At 36.1% G+C, this 21,760-nt stretch overlaps 1 protein-coding gene across 1 annotated transcript in view; it reads right to left on the bottom strand.

The window, feature by feature from the left end:
• LOC145667068 (ABC transporter G family member 20-like) overlaps positions 1 to 21,760 on the bottom strand; it is a 130,029-nt gene that overhangs the window by 73,411 nt on the left and 34,858 nt on the right. Inside the window, exons 4-7 of the mRNA XM_081734767.1 lie at positions 20,869 to 21,023; positions 14,250 to 14,357; positions 7,724 to 7,814; positions 1,090 to 1,317 (exon numbers count right to left, since the gene is read on the bottom strand). Of these exons, the coding sequence (XP_081590893.1) occupies positions 1,090 to 1,317; positions 7,724 to 7,814; positions 14,250 to 14,357; positions 20,869 to 21,023 (582 nt within the window). The remainder of the gene's footprint in view (positions 1 to 1,089; positions 1,318 to 7,723; positions 7,815 to 14,249; positions 14,358 to 20,868; positions 21,024 to 21,760) is intronic.

Here is a 21,760-nt window from a genome sequence, read left to right as displayed (position 1 = left end):
CTGCAACGCATTGTTGCCACGCTACGGTTAAGTTGACAGTTACAATACTCTAGGAACACAGCAAAACGCGACACCATTCACAAATCACTGTAACACACTTATTCGCGTGCGGCAAGTGAGCACTTCAAATACCCGCCAAATAGCAATGACCTCATTTGATAGGCTGGCTGACAACTAACGTCACTAACACGACAAAGTCAATAAGACATCCATTGGATTAAAACGTTCAAGTGAATGCAAGCATAAAGTACTTTAAAGGGCAACTAAGTGCACTGGCGGGAAGTGTGCCAAGATGAAACGAACATACTTCCAGTAATCTGTTTTGATATTCCAATGTTATAATGGAAAATGTTAATGAGAAGACATTTGACGATTGTACAATATAAGACAACTAGATTTTTACAGCATCTTACGTGTGTCTATGGTAATAATGAAAGAATAAAAGTGTGCTTTTATTAATGAAGCGTAATGTGCCGCAGAGAACATATCGATCACTTCCGACAGCTCAAGAAGTTTGTATTCTTCTTGCTTTATCGCAAGAACAGCCAAATACGTTAACCTGGTATCCAGCATTCTATTAGTACGGGCAAGCGCCCAGGTTTCACGAGTTATCGCGGTCACTACAGCAGTATTTACGTAGGTTCCGAGAACAAAGTTAACCGCACCAGCTCCTGTCGAGAGAACGAAGAGTTTGACAGCCATGAAAAAAGAAACTAGCAACCTTTCCTTACACGCGGCTTAACTTCATAACTTTGTTCTTTAATAAAATATGATTAAATAAAGTTTATCACATTTATTGTTCTTTCATAATTTGTGCTGAAGATAAAGACTCATTATACCAAATTTACGAAAGAATTCGGTGGTGTACATTAAGAGAAAATGTAAACACAGGATAGTGGACCATGAGTTTTGGTAAATAACAAAAATGTAACCAGTGAAATCTGGCTTTTTCGTCGAATTTTCATCCCATGATAAAAGTAACAGTCAAGTGATATTGAAATACAGGGTAACTAAATAGACGAACAAAATGTAAAAAATTTATTTAACTTTATTAAACATAATTATTGAATTTTAAATAAAGACACTTACGAATTGAATTATTACTGCAGTTTTCTTTAGTTTTTTTAATCCTGCATGCTGTTTTTTATGTTCTTTATACTGTTGTTTCGCTTTTTCAAAATGTCCAATTAAATCGAGATCTCCCTCTTCATGAGCAAGGGCCAGAAAAGCATTCTCCAAAGTCGTGACGTTTAAATTTTCAATTAGTTGCTTTGGGGAGCTCTCCATCAGTACTCGACCAGCTCTGAGGAAACCAACCTATAATCCAGACGAAAATGAGAAAATAAGTGGAGGAAACTACTAACATCAGAAGGTGATTACAGCACAAAATAGGTGATCTCAAGTTATAACCCGACATCGGATTTTTATGCACTTAAAATTCATGAAATATGCATGCACTATACTGTTAAATGTGTTAGAATATGCACTTAATAAGCACTTACAATGCAACAAGAAAGAGTATTTTCAAACATATACAATAAAGGTGTGATGAAGTTTTGTATGTGAAATACAGGGTTTGTCCGGGAAGTAATAGAACTGATTTTATTCCGCCATGACTGTACTTCGGAGCGTGCGCGCACCGACTGGATCCGGTAGAGGGCGTTCCTAGCTAACGAACGAGCGGCTGGTCAGTTGTCTCCGAGCACACGGAGAGTCAGGACAGGCTGTTTCGCGCGACGTGTTTCTGTGAGTGGTGCAAGCCGAAAATGCAGCGTTAGTTAGAGCAGAGGTACGCGATTAAATTCTGTGTTAAACTCGGTAAATCTGAGACAGAGACGTTTGATATGATCAAGCAGGCTTACCCAGATGATGCTTTAGCAAGAAGTGGTGTGTTTCGGTGGCACAAGGCCTTTTCGGAGGGCCGGGAAGAGGTCGCCGATGAAGACCGTGCTGGAAGACCTTCGACTTCGACGAACACCGACAATGTGACTCGTGTGCGTGAAGTTTTGAACTCAGACCGTCGACTAAGTATTCGTTTAATTGTCCAGATGTTAAATTTACCAAAAACTGTGGTTCATGAAATTGTGACGGAGTATTTGAACATGCGCAAGGTGTGCGCGAAGATTGTCCCAAAAGTGCTCACTGACGACCAGAAATTGCGGCAAATGGAATTGTGCCAAGAAAATTTGAACATGTATGAAAGTGACCCCCAATTTTTGAATAACGTAATCACAGGTGATGAATCATGGATCTTTGAGTATGATCCCGAGACAAAGAGGCAATCTTCCGAGTGGCACACGCCGGCGTCTCCTCGCCCAAAAAAGGGAAGAATGAGCAAATCCAAAGTGAAAACGATGCTCATTGTCTTTTTTGACATCAAAGGCATAATAATATTTTCTCGGTACTACACAATAAATTTCTAAGTTCGATAAATCCTTGGACACTTCATTATAAGTTTGACTTTAACCCATTACACTCATAGACTCGTTAACACTTTATGCAAGACAGTAGTCCTTCTTGGTTTGAAAGACTGTCTACCATAAATTTGTTCCTCCTGGACAAACCGTCAACGCCAAGATTTACGTGGAAGTGCTCAAGAGACTCAAACGAAGGGTCAATCGGGTTCGACCAGACATCGGAGCCTACTGGAAGCTGCACCACGACAACGCCCCGGCTCACACCGCCTTTCTTGTGAACAGTTACCTGACCAAGGCCGGCATCCCAACGCTTCCGCAGCCGCCTTACAGCCCAGATGTGGCCCCAGGACTTATTTTTGTTTCCTCTCCTGAAACGCCCGATGAAAGGCAAGCATTTTGAGACGACAGAGGGGATCCAACCAGCTTGCACCGCGGCTCTCAAGGCTATTACGGAGAATGACTTCCGTGACGCCTTCAATGCTTGGAAATCGCGCTGGCAGCGCTGCATCGACGCAGAAGGAGCCTATTTTGAAAGTTTTTAAAGAATTGTAACGATTGGCTCAGTAAATGTTTTTAAATCGACTCAGTCCTATTACTTTCCGGACAAACCCTGTATGACATCGAAAGTTTACTTTACCTTACAGGGCCTTCTCTTCAGGATTTATGTTTATGACAGTTACAGTTTATAGATTCTTAACTCTGTAAAACACATACAAATTATGAGATTAAAATAAACACATTGATGTGAGAACATAATATCTAGTTTTTCTTCACATTTGTATTTTAGAGTACATTTACCTGTACTTTACACGAAATAATAGGATCCTTACGTTTCTACACGTTTCCACCGTACAAAAATGTTTTGCCTTTCGGTAATTAGCATTGCAGTATATAAGATGCTTCTCTTCATTTTTTGGTGTTACTGTAGTTGTGACAGTGTAGCCAGAATATAACCTGTTAACATCAATAGATATTACTGGACAATATTTGTCGAAAGGAACAAGTTTAGTATCTACCTATTTTTTTTTCTGGCAGTTCAAATTTAATCCTTGAACATATTTTCCCATGTTTTCAATTGTTTTGTTGTCGGAGATTTCTAGCAATAACGTCCATCAATTTCTTTCCCAGAAAGAGAAAGAGAGAGCCCGAATTTACCAGAAACTGACTGGAGCTGGTGCCAAACTTCATAAGCTAGAACTAAGCATGCACTGAGCAGCATCCATCGCGTCTCTTGTTTCTGAATTGATATTGACGCGATAGTAAACTGTCTATCATTATCAGACTTGTCTTAATGTCTTGCCAATTGTAGCTCTGCTGATTGACTACTAACATTATTGGTCCTCTACAAACTAGATATTCTTCCATCTTCCTATGTAAAAAGTCGTTCTGTTGCATAGACTTGAATTGCGTTGCATAGACATGCATTGCAATGCATTGAAAACAGGGGTAAAAGTGCGGGGGAACGTGGGGGGATGCCGTCCTCCTACCTCCAGAAAATAAGTACGACGTTCCCCCAGTTCCTAAAAAAATATAATGGACAAAGAAAGGCAGGAGTACGACGGGACGTCAGGCCGCTACCTACCGTCCTCATACTTTTTCAGATCCACTTTTACCCCTGATTGAAAATACAAACTAAAATTGGATTTATTCCATGTTGTAAGTAAACATCCAGAATAGAAACATATAGAGTATACTGAATACTCTTAAACACTAATATATGCTCTAACCTTTGAAATGTGCATTAATAAGCACTTTAAAACTTTAAATTCGAGCTGTATTATTGTTGTCAAGTTTAACAGATATATATATAAGCAAACAAAATATGCATTTGCATAAAAATCAGACGTCTATAGTTCCTTAGCCTAGTTTTAAACAGAAGCATATCGTAGCATTTCTAGTAGCAGATGTGCTACCAAAAGTCTCGCATAATATTCTATGGCATCAAAAGTATATAGTTCTTTTACACGGTAGCATTTTGATAAGTATCTCGTCGTGACGTAGCAAAACAAAGGACTGGAGAAGAGCGCAATTAAGGCTCCGAAACTAAAAACAGAAATTTCAGTCGCTATTTCTTCTAAAGGCCCTTGTCGCATATGCTTATTATGATACAAAGGACTTTTAACTTTGTACAAACAAGGATGCTCCTCATATTTTTTAATCAGCATAATAATAGCATCCCTACTTCAACTCATTTTTCTTTACTGCAATTCGATTTCCCACACACGAAAAAAGGAGCATGGATATTTGGTACAAAATCTTTCTCTTCCTTTTAACACACCACGGCGCTGCAATCGGACCAGAAATGCTGGGGAAAACGCCACAAAATATAGCAGGTTCTATTGACAAGAAATGCCATAAGATATGCCATGGAATGGGAAATGCTATAGCATTTGCTACTTTACAGGGTAGGATATCGATGATACGTTCCGTCGAAATGCTTCCGTCGAAAACTAGCCTTAAGGAACTGGGTTGGTCAATGCAGAAGAATGAAAAATAAAGGCCTACACCCTGATTATAAATGATTCGTTGGGTTTTAAACTGAAGTATGTCAAAAGCTATTAATGCGTTTTTGCTAATGGTGAAACGAAAGAACACATTTGAAAGTTTAATTTCTCATATTGGTAATCTTGGCTCTGGTGACAGTTGGATTTTTTAACTTTTACTCATACTACTGTACTAGAAGTAGGTCTTGGAATGCATTTCGTATTCAATTAAATAAGATCATTCCTTCTTCAATAAATTTGATGATCAGATTCTTAAATATTACATAGAGATTTTGTGTGATCCTTCGTTAGGAATTAATTTATGAAAATTTGAGATAGTTTTGGAAAGAGAAGTAATTCGCAATTTTATCTAATTCAATTAAATGTTAATTTGATTTGGAATAGTATGTTTATAATTTGCAAGAATATGAAGGTTTATTTATTTTTAACGAATTTAATTACTAAATACTTGCTGCTAAGTTGTTACTTGAATTAAATTAGATAAAGATATTTTCTCTAAAACTTGGAATAAATCTTACTCTAAGGTGAAACATTAAATAACACCAATTATTTTAAATGCCTTTTTTTTAATTTATTTAATCTCAAATTGCATTGTGAATAGTATTGAAGTATGCAAGTGTGGAAATTTTTCCATTCTATTCTCTTTCTTTGAGGGGGAGGAAGGTTTCCAGGAATTTTGCCTATGTAAATTCAACCGACTATTCATATACGTGTAGCTTGGTCATGTCCAGTGCACTTTTTGCTTCGAGCGCTCTGAGCTCAACCTGGAAATCTCTATTGAAAACAAAAATCCTATCCGAGCTTTCTCATAGCTAAGCGGTTAGCATAAGTGCCTTCCTGCTGGGGCTCATGCGGTTCAAATCTTACGTTAAAGATCCATGTCTCATATAGCCTTGCTGCTGAAAGGGACGCTAAACTCAAAATTACATCACAATCCTATTCCTTTCTATTTAAATATCTACTAGAAATTTATCATGTTACATAACAAGCTAGAATCTTTTTCTTTCAAGTGTGCCCTCGGAAAATATGTGAAACATACTTCGGCCCTACCTCCGCCACCCTCTGACGGAGAAAACCCTCCCTTTGCTTAGAGGAAAGAAGTGAATGACCACGGCTATGTTGCCAATTTATCACACATCGAATGGGAAATCAGGTATGGGAAACATCTGATCACACATACCCATCACACAGGTATGGGAAATCACACATCGACAGCAGCGCCAACCAGCACGACACTCGAAATAGAAAGTCTCTGACCCCTTCATTGAAACATATGAGATATTCATAGTACAAGGGATTCAAGTGCAGTTACCAAATGTTAGCGAAAAAATACAAAAACATTACACGTTCCGTCTAAATATATGGGAAAGTGAACACTGTTTTCTTTATAAGAGTTATTAACTGTATCTGGACATGTATAGTAGTAAAGATATTTAATTGGCTGTATAGCGTTGCTTCAAGCTATGTATAACAACCATGGTTTCACTTTGGTAGCTCAAAATTTCATATTTAATTAATTAGTTCATTCCAAGAGATATAATAAGAAACTGTAGTATAACTTACGATCTATTCTTATACAAATCAAAATAAAAGGTGCTCTTAACCCCGGGATTAGTTTTTACAGGCTATTTTGATTTCGTTATATGCATTGCTATCACACTGAAGGTTAACATTACTAGGGTAATCAAATAAAGGATATTTTTATTTATTTATCGTCACATTATCAATAGTTAGCTGTTACAGTTATATAACAGATGAATTTCCTTATTGGAAATTTCAAAGATAAATAATGAATATGCGAGGGTGATTCAGAAAGTAATGGCTCCAAGCCCACAACTTGGCCAACAATACTACAAACATTCTGAACTGTTTACCATTACCATTAATGCACTGATGTTCAAGCTATAGAATGTCACTTGTTTGATCTTCCTATCTCTTCTCGTTCAAGAGTAATGAAGCAGTCCAGTGCTGACGTCCAGTTAGAACAGTAGGCTGTCATTGAATTTCTGACTGCGGGCGGTTGTGCGCCCAGGGCATTCATCGCCGGCGACGAGTCCTGGATACACCGTTACGACCCGGAAACGAAGCATCAGTCAATGGAGTACCGTCACACGTCCTGTCCTCCGCCAAAACGATTCAAAGTTGTCCCATCTGCTTGCAAAGTGTTGTTGACATTCTTCATCCTGCCTACAGTTCGGATCTTGATCCTTGCGACTTTTGACTCTTTCCCCAAACTTAAGGATCACCTTAAGAACCAACGCTACAGTTGTGACGCGGAGGTAGAAACGGCAGTTCGGCAATAGTGTCGCAAGCAGCTACCACAATTCTTCGTCGACACTCGGCGGCATGAAAATCGCGTTGGTATGAGTGTTGCTCGTAATGGGGACTATGTTGAAAAATGATGGCACCGTCTGTAGCAAGCTTTCCACTGATAACCTGTATCAGTGCTATCTATCAAACACAAATAAAGGTATCACCTTGGAAGCATTGCTTTCTGAATCACCCTCGTACAAATTATTAACATTATCAGTAATAATACTAATATATAATTTGATTTAATTTTATCGGTTTAGGTTCAAATCTAATAAATGTAAACGGTTTCTCTGTTTTCTGAACCATAAATAGACAGCAGGTTCTGTAGAATTAATTTCGTGCTTATATTGAAACTTAGTTTCGTTTTAGTACATTCAATATTATTGAAGCAGAAAAATATTTTATATTAACATTATATAAAATGTTAGTACATGTACTTAGGTGTTTAAATTACACTTAAACAGATTTTTTTAAAAAAATGAATCTTACTTTATGGGACCGTCTGGTTTCTTCAGCATAATGTGTTGTCAGTACAATCGTGGAATGATCAGCTACCAGTTTTAAAAGATGCTGCCATATTCTGCAAAAATAAATTATACATATTAGAGGTTGTGTGTAATTATACATTCGTGTATAATAATAATAATAATAATAATAATAATAATAATAATAATAATAATAATAATAATAATAATAATAATAATAAGTATTCTGCCTCTTGATAGGTTCGGATGTGGAAATGTTTCTTCGACGTTTCTTGATCATAAACTCCCTACTTTAACTTCCAATATTTTCATCTATTTTTTAATCACCGATCAATTGTCTTCTTCTTCTTCCTATTCCTCGCTTTCCTTCCGTCTTTCTCTCTATGTTGATATGAAAAGGACGATTTTTTCGCAAGATGTGTCCAATCCAATTCATCTTCGTATGTAGAATGCTAGCTAAAAGAGTCTTCTTCTCTCGTACCCGTTTTAAAACATCTTTATTCGTTACTCTTTGCGTCCATTTTATTGTCTCCATCTTTCTCCAACAACACATTTTCAAGTTCTCTAAATATTTCTCCCCTAAGTTACATAATGTCCAAGCCTCTGAACCATACAGTCTAACATTTGATATAACACACCTGACTAGCTTCTTTCTTAGTCCAATATTAAGTTAAGAATATTTGCTTTTTCTTGTTGAGTGCTTCTTTGGGTGCGGTAATTCTTGATCGTATCTCTTTGGTGCAATAAGCGTCTCTTGTCAAAATACTTCCCAGATATTTGAGATGGTCTACCTTTTCAAGTTCTCTTTGCTCTACTCTGACCCGTAAGAGCTCATTACCACGGCATAATAGCATGACTGTCGATTTTTCGACATTGAATTCCATTCCATACAGTTTTCCAGTGTCAACTATTTTGTCAATCATCTCCGGTAGTCCTTCTTCGGTTTTAGCTATTATAACCGTATTATCTGCATACCTGATCTTGTTAATGATCTGCCCTCCAATCTTGAAATCTCCAGTTCCCATTAACGCTTCCTTCATTAAACATTCACTGTAAATATTGAATAACTGGGGCGACAAACTAATCCTTGTCTGACTCCTCTTCCAATCTCCACTGGTTTCTCATTCATTCAAACGCAATTTCACTCGCTGTCCTATGTACAGGTTGCGAATGGATCGTCGATCTCTCCAGTTAACCCCGATTTCTTTAAGTAATTTCAGCAGTTTAGTCCAATTAACTCAATCGAAAGCTTTTTAGCAGTCGATGAAGCACAAACACAACTCTTCCTTTACGTCAAGAACTCATTCTGATATAATTTTCATCAACCCAATAGCGTTTCTGATGCTTTTTCCTTTCTGGAAACCAAACCGATCTTTTTTCAACATCCCTTTTATTTTACTTTCGAGACGCATTTTCAGTATGTTTAATCCATTGATCTTTCCAATGTGGAAAATAAGGCTAAGGCTAAAATAAGGCTAATGGCTCTGTGATCACTGCACATTTATGCTTGCTTTTTCTTGGGTAATGCAACAATTGTAACATCAAGAAAATCATTTGGCAATTCTCCATTCAGGTAGATCTTGTTAGCAAATGAAGTCAGTACTTTCATTGTATTATTTTCTAATCCCTTGAGCAAATCGGCTGGTATGTTGTAGTCTCCAGTCATCTGATGTTGTTTGATTATCGAGTGCCTGCATACTTGCATATCACGAATACCACTTATAATAACAAACTTAAATTTTTAATATACATATACTTAATTTCCAAGCATAATACATAAAATGACATTTATAAACTATTACTTATCTTGAAAACAAGAAACATATTTTAGTTATTTATTAATTTGACCAGTCAAATATTTCACATTAAAATACTAATGCTCACATATATTTTAAAATATTTGAAATATATTGATCTCAAATATTTCTTTACAACTAACATAAGACATACATGACATATTCAAATTCACATAATTCATTGCGTGTAAATACAAGATAGGTGACGACATTCTCATGTCTATACACTAATATTTCATTTTGTTAAATTGAAATATCACTAGGCGTAACGTGAGTTCGTTAATTTCATAACACATTTTATTCTGTGTCTGTCGCCTACGTTAAATTGGAAGAATCCGTATCCACAAAACATTTGTCAGCATATAAATATACCCACCGCGATGCTTGTAACAATAAGGTTAAGAGAAGCATGTAATAAAGGAAAAACAGGACGCCAACAAATATGCTTTAAAAATTGAAAATTCTGGAGGGGTGAAGGTTGTCATCATCTTGACATAACCCATAACTTTGTACTTTCACAGTACTTAAAAACTTACATAATACACAAGAAAACACAAGTAACCTATTTCTATTACTGATATTATTATTATTCGTTAGTTTTTGAAAGCCATGTGGGGGATAGTAAGCTGTTAAAACAAGACTGCAGTAGAATCCCACAAAACTGGCTAGAACATCTACTATTTGTTGCAATGCGGAAATAGTATTTCCACTAAATTGAAAACATGGTTGCATTCTCCAAATTAACAAGAGTGTACCTTACCATTTCTTTTGAATAAAAATTCTTTTCCCACAAATAATTAACATATGGGTCACGTTCTAAGATTTCGTGAATTATTGGGTTGGGATCTAACACACAGGTCCCAGACCGCTTCCTTTCTGCCCCTTCCCCGGATCACAGACTATATTCTTGTATGTGCCCCGGATACTGTACTCGCTGAACGACATCCCTCATACGTGACGAGCTTAAGGCTATATATGATAGTAATGACTAGAAATATTTATAAATAAATACATCTCTTAGCAAAAGAAAATAGCTTAGCATTAAATATAGCTCTTAGCAATGTTTTTATTCATAGCTTTATTATTAGGGGAGAGTTCCCAATATCGCACCGGGTTCTAAATGACACCACCCCTACTTTAAAAAGAACCGTACTCTCATAATTCACAGTAAGGTGACGATGTTCAGTAAGTTATGTGTGTGGTGCAGATGCAGTAGAATAAAAGTTTAGTACTACTTACTGATTTTCGGGGTATTTTACAGTAGAATAGGAATTAAGCTAAGAAAATTAGCTTATGTTTCAATAAGTAGTAATAAACAAAATATCGAAGTGACAAACTCAAGTTATTTTTTTTTTAATTTGTGAGGTATGTAAAGATTTTTTTTAAATATGGCGTAGCTTCCCAAATCGCACTACTACAGTGTGTCCGAAATCGCACCAGTGCGATTTTGGCTCCAGCGGTGTAATTGTTTTTCTTGGTTTCTTTCTCGTTATCGTTCACACAAAGTGGGTACATGACAATATGGAAAATGGTCTCCGGGGTCTATGAATCGTACTTTGAGAGAGTATATAGAAAATAAAGTGATGCTGCCCAGTCCAATAGCAGGAGGAAGTGGAACTACCAATAAACAACCAGAAAGAACAGAAGGTCTCTTATCAAGTCCTTACAAAAAGCATCTTGAAGAACAACGGCAAAGGCAATCAAAAGTATCCAAACGTGTGGAGAGACCTAATCTTTCTGAATGTTCAGCTAGGTCTGCATGTGTTTCAGGAAACTTTAACACCAAAAGTAGTATTCGCAAAGTAGATACATTAGATGCTCCGAGCTACATATTCGCAGCGTTTTAAATCTGGCTTTAGAAATCAATAAACAAGATTGGTTTTGCATCATTTGTCAACAAAATTTAGTCGAAGATATGGTACAGTATGTTTGTGTGAAGTCTGGATACATGAGTCTTTTATGGGTGTTTCAGGAGATGAACGTGCATTCCAATGAGATTTTTGTGCACATAAGATGTAGCTGTCTGTTTTTCTTAAATATAGGTAGACCTATGTTTACGTTTATAGGACTATGAACAACATTGCTCATGGATTATTGATCATTGAGTCAACAATATGGATATTTTTCTTTAATGATATATTCTTCCTCGTACTAATAATACTGAGATAAAAGAATGTGATACATCATAGAAATGTTAATTTGTTTTACTTACAGATTGCATTTCTACTTAGCTCATTTCTAAGGTGTTATTTCTGTGCTCTATTATTTATATTGCAGTATTTTTTCTCTTTAAAGATGTACTATTCCTCATCTTAATATAATATTAATAAAATAATACGATATTCCATGGAAATGATAATTTGCTTTAATCATATGCTTTACTGTAAAATTTGCATGTACTCAAATGGTGGTGCGATTTGGGAAATCTGTTGCGTAAATCGCACCAATCGCAGCCTCCTAAAATATTATCATTTTTATAATGATAATGATAAAATATTGTTATGAAATCACTATGAAAGAATTGGAAAACTATAAAATTCAATACGATCAAAAAATCATTTTCAATTTCTTCAAAAGTTTCGAATTAAAACCATTTGTGTAAAACGTGGTGCGATTTTGGCTACTCTCTCATTAATTCTTGAAATGAAAAGCTTAATTTGGTAGAGAATGTGAATTTTGTGCCTAAGGAATCCATTGTTTCTTCAGTTAAACGCAGAAAATAAACTATAAGGAACTTCTTCAGAAAATAAACTATAAGGAACTAATTTGATAATTACAATACCACTTATAGTTTCCTGTGTTTATACCCAATGTGATGTTAACTCTTTTACTTGCTTGTCTTGAAGATGAGAAAGTATTTTTTCTATAGATAGCCTATATTGGCTTTATTTACTCCTGCAAAATTGTCAAGATAGTCGTACAAATGAATCTTTTGTTCAATTAAAGTTTATTTATGTAAGTATGCAGGGTGCGAATTACCGGGGGGGATGAGGGGGATTTTCCCCCTCAATCACATTTTGTTCCCCCCCTAAGAAGTCAGCTGAAGTATCCCCACCGGGGATGCTCGCTTTCCCCCTCAAACTATGCTTAGTGTAACTCCAAATTTCACTGATTTTTGTTATTTCTTGTAAATTTAATCTTCTAGCTGTATTTCGAAATGATCGATGTAAACTGTTCAGTCTTAGTCATTTCTACTTACCACCTAATTACCCACTATTTTCAACGTTGTTTAGTAGAACTATATTATTATGACTACGGTTGTTACTTGCAACTGTACCTTCGTACCCTTTAGTTCGTCATCGTTTGTGAATTTGAATGTACTAATTGCGTATAACAAAGCCACATATAGATTTATAAATGTTCTTAGCGGTTGGCCAAGAAGAAGTAAACAAATAGCTTCTTCTACCATACTTGGCGAAGTTCGGATGACTTATTCATCCTCTATATTTGTATCGATTATCATCTTATTTTAATTTTTGTTATAACATGTTATTTCATTTTCCAGTGTACTCTTTGTTAGCACATGGTCTTCATTCCCTAGTAGGTTGTGTGTATGCAACTCAAAAGTTGCATTTAATTTGTGATAATTAGCATAGTAATCACTGCTTTTACAGTTTACGGAAATGAACTTTTGAAACTGTACTCAAAATCTGAGATATAGGTATTCTCTCGTAAGTATATGTTAACGTACACGCTGGGGGATACGCTCCTAGTGAGCAGACATGTTAATGAAGGTGATTTTTAGGTGAATAAGCGAATAATTCATATTTGTTTCAGCATTTGTTAATACGACTGGTTCTCCGTGTCATTGTCCGTGTCTGTATAAGCATTTCAACTGGAGCGGGGTTTTTTAAAGTTAACCTTCATTTTTCCATCTTTTCGCTGTACAGTTTGCTGTCCACGCAATTAATGTTATCTGAAAAACTTCAGTGTAATGTTTTACTTTATTTGAATAACGTAGCCCATAGTGAATCAACTCATCTTCAACCTAACAGTAAAGTAATTTTTAAGTGTTGACTTTCCGTGCCTATCATGGAATCGATATTTGGAGAAAAAAAGTCGTGATGAGCACAGCTTTAGCAGGAAGTAGAAGCACAAGCTCGAAATTTGAATTGAGAGATTTTAAATATTTGGCCTTCGATTTGACCTTGATGTGAGAAATCGGGACCAGCAACAATCCATTTCTTATTTGATAGGCTAATATCTAGATTTTCTTTTAAAAAAAATGTCCGGTTTAACTGATAATTTTAGTGGTTTTCACAAGACTGAAGTAGGTTTCTTTTCGCAACCTGTATGTATTAATGCAAAGTGGAAGCTTTCAATATGAGTGGAAAAATTAACATATGCTTGTGATCATGGCTATCGCTCGAGCCAAATTATTAACTAAATAAACCTTAGAGAGCTACGGGGACAAGAGTGAGTACAACATTAAAACACGTTCAGAAAGGTTTAGTGGGGTGTGTGTATGTCAGACAATATATATATGCATAGTTATTGTCGGTAGATTTATTAAATTAATAAATCTCTCATTTATTACAGGTCACACACACACACACATATTATATATATATATATATATATATATATATATATATATATATATATATGGGGGTAAGGCATTTATTGTCTCATTTTGAAATTTGAACCTTCAGACTATGTCCTTTGGCCTAATTTTATCCCCCCCAATATAGATTATCTAATTCGCACACTGTAAGTATGTAAATAGTGTCTTACTTTTCTCGCATTATTGGATCCACACCTATTGTTGGTTCATCTAAAATAACCAAACGAGGCTCCTGCAGTACAGCAATGGCAAGAGAAACTCTTCGTTTCTGGCCTCCACTAAATAAAGAGATGAGAAGGCATATAATCAACTTGAAATATAAGTATATAGTTTTGAATGATAAAACTAAGTATCAATTCTTGACTATGATTATTCACTCGTATTAACTTTATGGTTTTCGGCTACGGAAGTTCTGTGATCAGTACAGTAACTCAAATAACGTATTGTTGTTATCATATTATTTTTTTTACATTCGAAATTAGACTCTACTGGTTGTCAGTATTATCTGCTTTCCCTATTAAACACAAGTGGTGAAAAATATTATGTTTTATACTACTATCTTTCCTTTACGTTACTCTCCAAAATATACTTTTTAATAGTGTAACATACTAAAAGTGGTCCAAAAATTAACTGCTTCATTCTAGCTTTGCTATCTTAAATATCTTGCACTTGAAATATAAATCATTGGACAAAGTAACGTTTATTTAAAAATAATAAAATAAATGTATAACAGTTTTGCCAATTAACTGAACATAACTGAACTGAACTGAACTGAACATTGTCTGACGAAGCAAATATGTTCAGTTAGTTGGCGAAACTGTTGCACATTTATTATCTTTAAATAAACGTTGCTTGTTCAGTGATTATATTTCTAATTTAAGTTAAAAGTGGTCAAATACGTAGCTAAGATTTTGATTAAAATTATATTTGATTTATAAGAGCTATGGACCACACTCTGAAATTTCCTTGAAAGATTAACTTACCGATTTGATCATAATTAAAAAGATAACTTTCACTATTTGTTAGATGATATTCCAAACTAGTATTGTGGTTTTTGTGAATCTTATATGACATTTGTTTGGGTGTATGCAAATAGCAAGGCCTATTTGATGTAAAAAAAAATATAAATAAAATATGAGTCAGACTTTAGCCATTTTAACGCATCGTAAATTGGTCAAGAAGAAATTAGAACTCGCCAATCTTAACAATAACGTTTTAATAACCTCGCTAATGTTCACTATACAAACTTAATTTGACTGTCAATGGTTTCCCTCAAATCTTATCTATTAGGCTTTCTTCCTGTTTCGTGACTTGCTTGCCTTACCTCTTTTTTTCTAGTCTTATTCACAGTTTTCATTTTTTTAAAGTTTGAGTTTTATAAAAAAAAAACAGCTTTACACTATTTCTCCCATCAAAAAGCAGCGATTTATTACATCATACAAAATCTAAATCGAAATGATTTTACAACCTACTTAAATACGTACAAGTTACAAGTAACTATTAAACTGCAGTTTGTTTCTAGTGTGTTACAATAGAAAAATATTTTCTGTTTCAGCTATTTAGCAATGATTAAATTCAACAAAACAGGGAATACTTTTTTATTTTTTAGTTTTAGATGAAGAAATATACGAGGGTCATGTTATAAGACGTCAACTGTTACAACAACCTAAAAGGTCGCATAGATCTTAATCTACTACATGCGTTTGAATACCACAAGAAGGTGCTTCTCAATACCATCAAAAGATAGCGTCTTTTCTTGGTTAATTGATTTGGTGTTTAACATACCGTTCAGTATTGAGACTACATGAGACATGGGGCTACAGCTTATTCACACGATCCGAACCACGTGAGTTCCCATTGGGAAAGAAAGTGTTTTTGTGCAGAAGTTATTGCCAGAGGCCAATCGAAAGATGCGTATATTCGACTTTGTCATTCAATCAAGCCATAACATACACAAACAGTAATGATTTTAGGAGATGGCCTATGGAGAATATTTCCTTGGAGCTACGAAATTCACCCATCATTCCTTCGGGTCATATCTCACATCGTGCTCAATGTGAATTATTAATATTTTCGCAGTATTACATTTCACCCAAGTTTATTGCAAGACCTGTTTCTCGATGGAATTCTTCTGATATCACTATTTTTGAACAAATGGACACAAAGTACGAAAGTATGGGTCCTACATAGCTAACATCTTTCAAAATAGTTTCTCATTGAAGGATTGAAGGAAGCATGGATTGAATATCGTCGACTGTGCACGATCCATTAGCGTGTAATACCTGTAGCTGAAATGGAATAATGTCTCCCTTGGAGGCAAAGCGCCATGCACGTAAACGGCTGCTTCACTTTGGAAATTAAATCATAGTCGCAAGGACTAAGAATGGGAGAATAAACAGAGTATTTTAAGATCTCCCACTGCTACTGCTATAACAAGTTCCTGATACGAACGGCAATGTGAGCGGTAGCGTTATCATGGAAGATTACTACGATGGATTCAACTGAATCGTAAGTTTCTACATTAGTGTACAAACTTTATTTTCTCATAATAAAGTTAGATGACGCTATTTATAGCGTCATTTGTCTGCTGCTTAAGTTGGGGTACGTTCATTCATGCCCAAGTTTCAACAATGACGTTGAAATCGCTCTAGATAGATACGGAATATCTCATTAGGGTTGACTTGTGTATCTTCGTTGGCTAATGAGTCACTCATCTTGTTAAGTTCTTGCACATTTACTATTCATATATATTATTATGTATATTATTATTATTATCACTTCTTTTTACCGTTGCTTATATGGCAGTCGCTACTGGCTCTTAATCTCCTTCTCTCTCTCTCTACACTGTTTTTGTATTCCCTCTTCTCTGTTTTCGATTTAATCCCCTTTAGTCGAAGCTTTTCTTCTGTAACATGCTACTTATATATTTAAACGCGTTCATTTCCCCAGTTTAAAGTAATTTTTATTTGGATACCACTCATTCTAGCTTTAGAACTTCTTGTATACAGTAAAAGACAAATTTTGACCAAAGCATAAACTATCTGACAAATAATAGCGTTACTGTTTCGGCAAAATATCATTGCCTTCATCAGATAATGTGACTGATGAAGGTAAAGATACTTTGCCGAAACAGTAATGCTATTATTTATTAGATAATTTATGCTTTGGTCAGAATATGTCTTTTATTTTATATTTTCTTTTATTATTTTGTTGTATTTCTTCTTTATTTTTTATTTTGTTTCTTTACAAAGTACTGTTTCCTCCACCACCCAATCAAAGAACATACACGAAACAAAACAAAACAACATCAACAAAAAAGCATTTAATCTTTGTTAGACTTTTGATTTTTATCGGTCTTTCTTTCTGTCATGTTCTTGTATTTCCTTATATTTTTGGTTTCTTCCTATCTTCGTATTTCTTTTTCTTTTTCGTTTCTCACTTTGGTTTTCATCTTTCAGATGGTTCTTTTCATGATTCGTCGTTGTGGTTTCTTCCTTTATGTATGGGTATTCTCACATTATCTAAAACTTGTTTCCTCTGTGGTTTTTGCTGTTGCTCTTTAGCTAAAATGTTTTAAACCGTATTAGGACTACTCACTTTTCATTTTAAGATTGCTCATTATATTTTCACCTAATGTTCTTCACTTCTTTAATAATTGCTATACCGCTATAACTTGTCCTATTAAAAGTAACTACTTCCAAACTAAGCTACTATTTATTTACGAAAACGGGTACATGCACACAAACTTCAAATGTACTTTACTAATTATTATCTCCATGCTACTAAATAATATTCTTCACAGTACTTATGGAATGCCCACTTCTGTACACAAACTTCATTCTTGCTCACACGAATTCTTGACTCATGCCAAAGCCGGCCATCCTCATGCCCCATCACAGACTATAGACAGACAGTACTCTCACACTCTTCACAGACTATTTGCTATACCACATTCTCCACAGATTATTCACTATTACAAATAATGAAGCTCCGTAATTTAAAGACTAGAAAGTTGGACTCACGTTCAGGTGGTTCAGGGTTCAATTCGCGGCTGGTGCATCCAGCGTCGTTAGGCAAACTGTAGACTCATATGCAAGGCCGCCGATTTCTCTGTAAATTTGGGAGGGCCCATTCAGATGCAGAAGGCATATGTATGAACATTTTAAGGCAAATTGCATTCAAATCATGCCAAATATTGTAAATTCATAAATTCAATGCGGGGGCCCACATGAGCTTTGGGGGGCCCATGGCCCCCTCGGCTCCCTTGCTCATATGACTAACAAAATATTAGAGCGACACAACACACTGACTACGTGTTCTTTGCTATGCTCGACGCAGTTCAGCCAGTCGATAACAGATGGCGTTGGAGCAGCTCAGGCCCACAAATGGCTGTCATGCCAGTGGTTAGTTAATAATAATAATAACAATAATAATAATAATAATAATAATAATAATAATAATAATAATAATAATAATAATAATAATTCATTTCTTTACTCCACCTTTTGCACACTTCATGCTTTTATTTGCTTTGCTTTTGACACGTTTGTACTTGACATTCTTCCGTATATGCAGATTCTGTCGTAAAATCTGTAGAATATCTTATGATGATGATGATGATGTACTGAACAGTCTTGTGCTAAGCTCTGCTTGATCATGGACACTAATACATCGGTGGCATACAACAGGCCTTACTGTTCTGTAGAAAATCAGCGCTCGGAGCGAGAGTATACGACGGTGCCCCCGTACATATGAGTGAAGTCGACAGACCAGCCGCGAAGCGCCACCATAGTTGGTACGAAGCATTAACCCTACAACCACACCGTGCTTTTATTAGGACATGTATCACACCGTGGGGTCATATACGACCCCAGTCTGGAGAGTCGGTTTATTAGACTAGATAGATTTCCTTTGGGCCCTTGTAGCTTTATCGTCAAAGCGCAAGCAGTTTATTAGAAATTCAAATCTCTTTCTTGTCATAGTGCTCCTAAATGCAGGTGGACCAAACGCTTCAGACCACATATCACTTACTGTCAGGTGAGAATTTTTTAGGACACCGGCTAGATAAAGCAAACCAAATAAGGCACAATTCAATTTTGTCAGTGGAGGATAGATAACTCTGATCTGATTTGAAGACACACTTTTGTCTTTCTATTTCTTCATTGGTAAAAATCACAATTGTGTTCAAAATGTCATCTGAAAAAAACAGTAGCCAAATGTCCTTTGCATTGGTTCTTTGTTTCTCTTCCTTCTTGGGCCCTGGGAGATGAATAACAATGTTTTTTTCAACGTTCTAGTGGATTTTTTTGAAGGGTTTAGTGTACAACTTACTGCCATTCTTCCCATAAATGACGTTGTAACAAGTCGGCAACATCATCGTTATCAACATCAGCTTCAAATTCATCCTCCGATTGATCATCCTGCTCCTCATTATTCTCATTTTCACTTAACAGTTCATCAGCATCGGTCAGATCATCATCTGATTCTTCTAGAATGCGTACAATATCTTCCTGGTTAGAAAACTTCCTTGATACCGCCATTCTTATAAAAAATCGCCCACTAAAAATGATTTGTTATATGGCTATTCAAAACAAACTATGTTTCATTAATCACACCGTGGGGTCATATATGACCCGAGCACTCAAAATAACACAGAACTTTCTGCACCAACACAACAATGCAACTTGCAGTGTCAACAGCATGCTCCGAACTGAAGCTAGACAAAGTGTTGTGTTTCCGTCTCACAACGGCGCTGGCGCAGAACGCATTTTATATGCACTGGGGTCGCCGGTGACCCCACGGTGTGATTGTAGGGTTAAGAAAATTTTCTAAAATAAACCCTGCTTTTCCATGATTTTCAGCACTTTTTTATTATTTTTTCTTCCATTTTATATATGCGCACATCCATTTTCCTAACATTAGTAACATTATAGGATCACTTCCTAAAGCAGAAAGAGGATTTAAGTACATACTAGTATTTTTTTCCCTCTCTCTTTTTTCTTTTCTTTTTTCCTCTCGAATTTTGCGGTTTCTTACTTCGGCGCCCGGGACCGTCGCCCCGCTCTCCCATGTGGCACGGCACTGGCAACAGGAAACATTCACAAACCAACATATTACTAATTTCTTCGCGGGGGCTCAGTGGTAGAGCGTTCACCTCCGGTGCTTGGGGTCCCTGGTTCGATCCCAGCTCGCGCCGTGTGGACTTTGTGGTGGACAAACACCGTGCTCGTGGGTTTTTTTATGGCTTCTCCCGTTTCCTACCACTTTCTTCATTCCACCATTTTATTCATGTCTCATAATCATCGTCTCCTTTAGCCTAACCGACATAAACGTGGGACGTAAAACTCAAAGATTTCATTTACTAATTTCTTCGCATCCATGTTTGAACTCGAAAATCCAACTAAAAACAATTCGTTACGGCAAAGCTCTTAACTAATGCTTCTCGTAGCTTGGTTTGATACTGATATGTCGTATTGCTACGGAGAACTGCCTTATACATGTATAATGATTGTTCAACTTCACTGACCTCCACAAGGGAACATGGCCAGAAGCATTATAAGTTGGATAATACCTCTGCGCACATACAAATTTTGTGCGTAGTAGCACCTTGCTGTGACCTTCAAACTTACGTTATATAGTAAATTTCAATTGCTACAGCTTTTGTTGTGGCTGAAGCACATTTACCATGACTTGTAATATGACTCTCGCATTGAACATCTGGCCTGAAAAATTGATTGTAAAAGTTGCTATCTATTATTTAATCTAGAGAAATAATTAAAATATTAGTACCTCAAAGTGTTAACCGTACGGTATGCTGGTGGCATTTCTAGAAGTTCCAATAAATAATTTATTCTTTCACGAACGTACTTCTTCTTCAAACCATGTACACTTCCAAAGAACTCCAACGTTTCACCAATTGTAAAAAGATCATAAAGGGCTAAATCCTATTAAAAAAATGGAAAGTTGTTTTGTTTTAAATGTGCTAATTTAACATTTCGAAGTAACACTTGAAATTAGGTCTAATCAAATTATTACACAGGTTAATAGTTTCCTGATTATATATACAGGGTGTTAATGAAGTATACTGACAAATTGTAAGAGGTGATTCCTTACATCAAAAGAGAAAAAGTTCATATGGACCTGAGGGGAAAAGTGCATAGTTTCAGAGCTAGGGCTGTCCAAAATCTCTAAAAAACCAAATTTCAAGTGACCCTATTTCGAATTCGAGAAACTGTGGACGGCGGTCCTTATCAGCGTAAAGGATGTCACACATATGCAATCCAAAACTGCCTATTTCATTAATGATCAATGAGTGTACAGAGGATTACATGCGGGGCGAAATTCCCAGACATGCCATCAACTGAATTTTGAAATAAGCTCTGATTTTATGATTGGTCCAAAGTAGGCAAACGATAAGCCTTGGTAACAGTGAACACGGAATCCTTTGGCACGATGTCGGAAGTGTTAAGGATCGTCAGCAGCACGGTTTTCCCGCACTCGGGAAAACACATGCTGCGATGTTTTCTTTCACGCTTATAAGTGAAGAAAGCGTGAATTATACTGTGTGAAATGCATATCATCACACGTTATTTCGAATACAAAGAAACATAGAACTGCCGGTTCCTAACACTTCCGTCTTCTCTCCGAAGCATTGGACGTCCATTGTTGTCAAGGCTTACCT

The sequence above is a fragment of the Thermobia domestica genome, chromosome 12 (assembly GCF_964235325.1).
Source record: "Thermobia domestica chromosome 12, izTheDome1.hap1.1, whole genome shotgun sequence".
NCBI lineage: Eukaryota > Metazoa > Arthropoda > Insecta > Zygentoma > Lepismatidae > Thermobia > Thermobia domestica.
This window is presented reverse-complemented; position numbering and strand designations above follow the sequence as displayed.